At 40.0% G+C, this 6084-nt stretch overlaps 1 protein-coding gene across 1 annotated transcript; it reads left to right on the top strand.

The window, feature by feature from the left end:
* Positions 1 to 1429: 1429 nt before the first annotated feature.
* sart1 (spliceosome associated factor 1, recruiter of U4/U6.U5 tri-snRNP) lies at positions 1430 to 4287 on the top strand. The gene has a single exon (XM_074629524.1). The coding sequence runs from the start codon at positions 1795 to 1797 to the stop codon at positions 4126 to 4128; it is 2334 nt and encodes a 777-aa protein (XP_074485625.1). The 5' UTR covers positions 1430 to 1794; the 3' UTR covers positions 4129 to 4287.
* Positions 4288 to 6084: the final 1797 nt, after the last annotated feature.

The raw sequence follows: 6084 nt of genomic DNA, 5'->3' as shown, positions 1-6084 counted from the left end.
CCTTGGGAACAGAGGGTGAGGGGGTTGAAGGCACCAGAAAGGCACTATTAATGTTCTGAAAAGGTCCCATATTGTAAAAAGTTAGATTTTCATGTCTTTTATATTATAAAGCAGGCTTAAATGTGATATAAATACTGTTAAAGTATCAAAACGCTCAATATACAGAGAAATACACACAGCCCGTATTCAGAAATTGTGCGTTTGAAACAAGCCGTTAGGATTTCTGTCCATTTGTGATGTCACAAATATACAATATTTAGACCATTACATGTTTTTAAACATAAATGATCTAAATGTGTCCCAGTTTATTTCCTGTTGCAGTGTATGTGAATGACATCAGCTGACAGGAAGTAAACATGGACCCAAGCTGTTGCCTTGCAACGCAATTCTGTTGCAATTCCATTGAAATGAGCTAAAACGGAGCGTTTCAGACAGAGGGTAAATACAGATATATTCAAGCAGACAGTATGAGGAAAATAAAGTTTTTTTTAAACATTACAGCATGTAAACATGTTCTAGTAGAAACACAAAATATAAGTATGAACCTGAAAATTTGCATGATATGGGACCTTTAACATACCCACCTATGCACTTGATGTGAAAGCCCTGTGGTGGTTTGAGGGTCCGTCTGGTCCATCCGTTCCTGAGCACCTGAAGTATGAACCCTGAAAATGAGCATGATATAAGATAAGATAAGATGAACCTTTATTAATCCACAGAGGGAAATTCAGGTGTTAAAGCAGCAACATCAGCAAACAGAGTGAAACACAGGAGAGGTAACGGTATACAAAAATTATAAAAGCAATAATAGAGATATAAAATACACAGAGTGAATGGGTGAACATAGTGTGTACAGTCCGTCAATAAATAAATGTAGTATGTACAATAAATAAATGTAATATGTGCATATGTGCAGTCTATATATATATATAGTCTATGTATATATATATTTGCACTATCTGTTTATACTATCTGTTTATATCATGTTTGTTTTTATAGCTTATTTTGTTAATTGTACATTTTTATTCTTATTTTATTCTAAAGTTTTATCTATTTCTTTGTTATTATACTATTTGTCTCGCACCAAGAAAGCCAAAGAAAAATCCTCGTGTATACCCCTTACACCTGGCAATAAACACCTTTCTGATTCTGATTCTGGTTCTGATTATAAAGTGGTATAGAGGATGTATAGTGTAAAGTTAGTGTAAAGTGTGCCAGTGGTTAGAGTCCAATATGGTTGCAGATAGTGCATGTTTAAAGTTCTTAAAGTCCTCATAGTTCTCATATGGGACCTTTAAGAGACACCGGATTGGTGGGTGTAATTTAAGAGTAGCAGTAATGTGTAAAATTACATGATGTTACACACTCTAGTCCAGTAGGTGGCGGTATGCAGCTTAAAGCAGGTTGCGATCCGCCAGAAACTGAGAGAAGAAGAAGAAGGTCCAACCACAGGAAGTGTGTGTCTCCCGGAAACCGTCTTATTGTCGTTCAAGGTTCGTTAGCTTAGACGACGTATTGAGCTGTGTACCTGAACGTGGAATAGTTAACCTGGCGTGAAGAAAACACACAGCTAAGTAATTGTTCCACATCCTCACTCGTCGTCGAGTAATATCTGATATTGAAGGTGAGGTTTCGTTTTTGCCTCCGCACTGAGTGAGCTGTGTCGTCACTTAGCAGCATAGCATTCACAGCTAATGTGAGCTAACCAGCAGCCTTTTTTCTTCCCATCATCCAACACAACAAGTATTTTTAACAGTTGCGTGTTTTTTTAGTTACAACCTTCAAAAGAAAACAATGGGGTCGTCCAAGAAACACAAGGAGAAGAGTCGCGACAAGGACACGGACCGTCGTGAACATAAGAAGCATCGCCACAAGGACCGAGATGCTGCAGACCGAGCAGAGGGGACTCGAGATAAAGAGAAACGGAAACGCTCCAGGTCCCGGGAGAGAGGCGGACGAGAGGGCCGCAGCAAGGGTGAGAGGAGCACCGGAGAGCCACGAGTGAAGAAGGAGAAGGTTGATGTTGGATATGAAGAAGGCAATGCTCAGCCTCAGCCTCAGTCTGCAAGCGGAGACGCATCTCTCAGCATCGAGGAGACCAACAAACTCAGAGCCAAGCTGGGTCTGAAGCCTCTGGAGCTGAATGAGAACAAGAAAGAGCTGGGCACCAAAGAGGAACCACTGGTGGCTGAGACCATCAACCCTGTTCTCATCAAAAGGCAGAAAGATATGAGAGAGAAGCTCGCGGCTATGAAAGAAAAACGCATCCAGAACCAGAAACTGGGGAAAGTCAAGACCATAGCAGAGGACGACTGGCTGGATGATACAACCGCTTGGGTTGAGAGAAGCAGAAATATGGCGAAAGAAAAAGAATTGGCTGAGAAAAGAGCCAAACTTCTGCAAGAGATGGATGAGGAGTTTGGTGTCAGCAATCTGGTAGAGGAGGAGTTTGCACAGAAGAAAAAGGATGCATACACAGCTCAAGATCTGAAGGGACTCAAAGTGCAGCACAAGGTGGATTCCTTCAACGAGGGTCAGACTGTCATCCTGACCCTAGAAGACAAAGGTGTACTCGAAGAGGAGGAAGATGTGCTTGTGAACGTGAACATGGTGGACAAGGAAAAAGCAGAAAAGAACGTGGAGCTAAAAAAGAAAAAGCCTGATTACAAGCCCTATGCAGAAGAGGAGAGTGTGGATGATATGATTACGATTAAGCCCCGCATTGTACTTTCAAAGTATGATGAGGAAATTGAGGGCGAAAAGAAAAAAAGTTTCCGGTTGAATACAGGCGGCTTTGCTGACGGTGAGCGAGAGCGGGAGATTCAGGCCATGAGAGAGGCTCTACATAATCAGGCCCAGACCTTGGACATGCCTGCTCTCACCATCGCCTCTGAGTATTACTCACCTCAGGAAATGGTGGGCTTTAAAAAGACAAAACGCCGTGTGAGGAAAATCAGGAAGAAGGAGAAGCAGACGGCTGCAGATGAGCTTCGCATTGACGACACCCGCAACACTGATTTTGGCTCCAGGACACGCGGTCGAGGCCGCAAGAAGCTGGATGAAGAAAGTGGGGAAGTAAAGGATGAGGATGAGGAGGAGAAGGAGAAGGAGAGCACATTGGTACACGATACCCCCCTTCTGTCTGATGACGTTAGGATGGCAGAAATGGAGATAAGTGATGACGAAGACTTCACACCTCCTGAGCCAGCTGTAATTGAGGAGGACGAGGCAGAGCAGGAGCTGCAGAAACAACTGGAGAAGCAGAGGAAGCTGAAGCAAAAGCAGCTCCTCAAAGACTCTGGGGAGAAGGTGGCAGAGAAGATTAAAGAGCTCGATAAAGGCAAAATTGACAATGATCCTGAGAGGAAGAACAACATTGTTTTCAACGCCACCTCAGAGTTTTGCAGAACTCTTGGTGATATTCCAACTTATGGGCTGTCCGGCAACAGAGAGGACCAAGAGGACATTATGGACTTTGAAGAGAAAGAAGAGAAAGATGATGCTGGAGATTCAGAATCTGAATTGGATGACAATGTTGGATGGAGCACAGTTAACTTGGATGAAGAGCAGAAACAGCCCGATTTTTCCACAGCCTGTGCCACCATTTTGGATGAAGAGCCCATTGTCAACTCCGGTCTTGCTGCTGCCTTGCTGTTGTGCAAAAACAAAGGTCTGTTGGACACTGAAATGCAGAAGATAGCCCGTGTGAGGGCAACAAAAGGCGCTTTGCCCAATGACAACTACTGCATCGAGGACAAGATGGGCTTTGACGACAAGTACAGCCGCAGAGAAGAATACAGAGGCTTCACTCAAGATTTCAAGGATAAAGACGGCTACAAGCCCGACGTCAAGATCGAGTACGTGGATGAATCTGGGCGGAGGCTCACTCCAAAAGAAGCTTTCAGGCAGCTTTCACATCGATTCCACGGGAAAGGCTCTGGAAAGATGAAGACAGAGAGGAGGATGAAAAAGCTGGAGGAGGAGGCGCTGCTGAAGAAGATGAGCAGCAGTGATACTCCTCTTGGGACGGTGGCTTTGCTCCAAGAGAAGCAGAAATCTCAGAAAACACCATATATTGTGCTTAGTGGGAGTGGGAAAAGTATGAATGCAAACACCATCACCAAATAAGTCTGGGGGAGAGTGAATTATCTTTAACACAATCATACCCTGACACATGCTTAGATATACACACACACACAGGATGTTTTAAGTAAAGTAAATGCCTACTTCATACAAGCTTTGTTGTAGTAAATAGTTGTCCAATAAAACTAGTGCAAATTACATAAATGTGTTATTGTTTTCTGTGTTGCTAATTTTCAAGGTGAAGAGTATTGAGTTTTATGAGAACCAAAATGTGTTAACTTAACAATTTTGAATGCCTTTGTTTAGTTTCATGACAGCTATTGCACATTTTGTGGCATGAGGTTAGGAACATGTCCAGTAGTAAAGAACAAGGGGAAGAAGTATATCAAAGTTTCAAATGCATTTGGATTCTGATTATAAGTAGCAAAAGCAGATAGAAAATTGAATTCAGCTCTTTTTTTAAGTTAAATGTGGTTAACAAGAGAACTAAAATGACAGTAGATAAAATAATGCAAAAATTAACACTACATAATTTTTTTTAAAACCCAGTTGATTAACATTTCCTCTCCGATGGTTGCACCCTAACAGTTATAATTATACATTAGATCATTTTTCACAGGAAGTGGGCTGATAGCCATGCTTTATGGCTCAATAATGCCATTGTTGGCCTTTGATTTTGGTTAACTAACAGCAAATTAGAGAGAATATAACCCCACATTGTGAATATGCATTCCACAAATGTTTACATTAGACACTGTCTAAAAACAGGGTGGATTTTTATACTTTCAATAGAAGGCAGACTTGCAATGGTTTGTTAAAAGGCACATGACTATAACTTGCAGGGTGTCCCTTTCAGTTTTATAGAAAATTCTTCAACTGTGGTATGGTCTATTAGACCGGTCTGGGTATTAGAACATTAATGTGTAGATCTGGGACTGTTTAAGTTAAAGCACAATAACAAAACCACTGATTTAATTAGTGAATACTATCGTTATAGACTGTAAGTACATAAACTAGATTTGTACTTGTGGATCAAAGGATCCACAAACGGATATGATGGGATCTGCAGTTGTGATTCACGGTTATAGGTGGAAATTAGCAAAAGAACGTCAGATTATTTGAATGTCATTTTTGCAAATCATTAGAATGGGCTGAACAGGTGAGAGCAACAAAAAAATGTAGTGACTGACTATCAGCACTCAAACATGAAGACAGGTACAGCCAGTAATCATCACAATCTGCGAAGGAGAAATATGACTTTCATGTGGATCCGAACACATTCAGGTAATGAAAAAGCAGACAAATTGGGAAAATAAGTGATTAAAAAGCAGTGGTGGAGTGTAACTAAGTACTTTTACTCAACTACTGTACTTGAGTATAATTTTGAGGTACTTGAATATTTCCATTTTATGCGACTTTATAATTCTACTGCACTACATTTTAGAAACCAATATTGCACTTTTTACTCCACTACATTTATTTGATAACATTAGTTACTATTTACTTCAAAGATTTAGATTATTAATATACATTTTATAATCAACTAATAATTCTGGTGTATTATTATAGGTTAAGCTACCCAGCAGTATATAAAGCAGTTTAAATTAGCTCCTCCTTTACCAGCTGCAACATTAGTAATTAACACATTAATGCATCAATAATTACAATCCAGTCATATAATATATATGATTCTGAAATGGGACATTCTGCATAATGAGTACTTTTACTTTCGGTACTTTAAGTATATTTCGATGCTATGTACTTTTACTTAAGTAAAATGCTGAATGCAGGACTTTTATATGTAATAGAGTATTTTTATACTGTGGTATTACTATTTTTACTGAAGTAAAACATCTGATTACTTCTTCCACCACTGTAAAAAAAAAACAAGTTGTTTAAATTATTATTAGACTGTCAAATTCAGAGTGGAAAATTAAATCAACAGTGGCAACAAAATTGGTATAACGCAACAAAGGGGCATCTAGACTCAATCCAAAATAT

Source organism: Sebastes fasciatus, chromosome 3, assembly GCF_043250625.1.
Source record: "Sebastes fasciatus isolate fSebFas1 chromosome 3, fSebFas1.pri, whole genome shotgun sequence".
NCBI classification, from domain to species: domain Eukaryota; kingdom Metazoa; phylum Chordata; class Actinopteri; order Perciformes; family Sebastidae; genus Sebastes; species Sebastes fasciatus.
The sequence above is the reverse complement of the archived record's forward strand: the minus strand, read 5'-3'. Positions and strand labels throughout refer to the sequence as shown.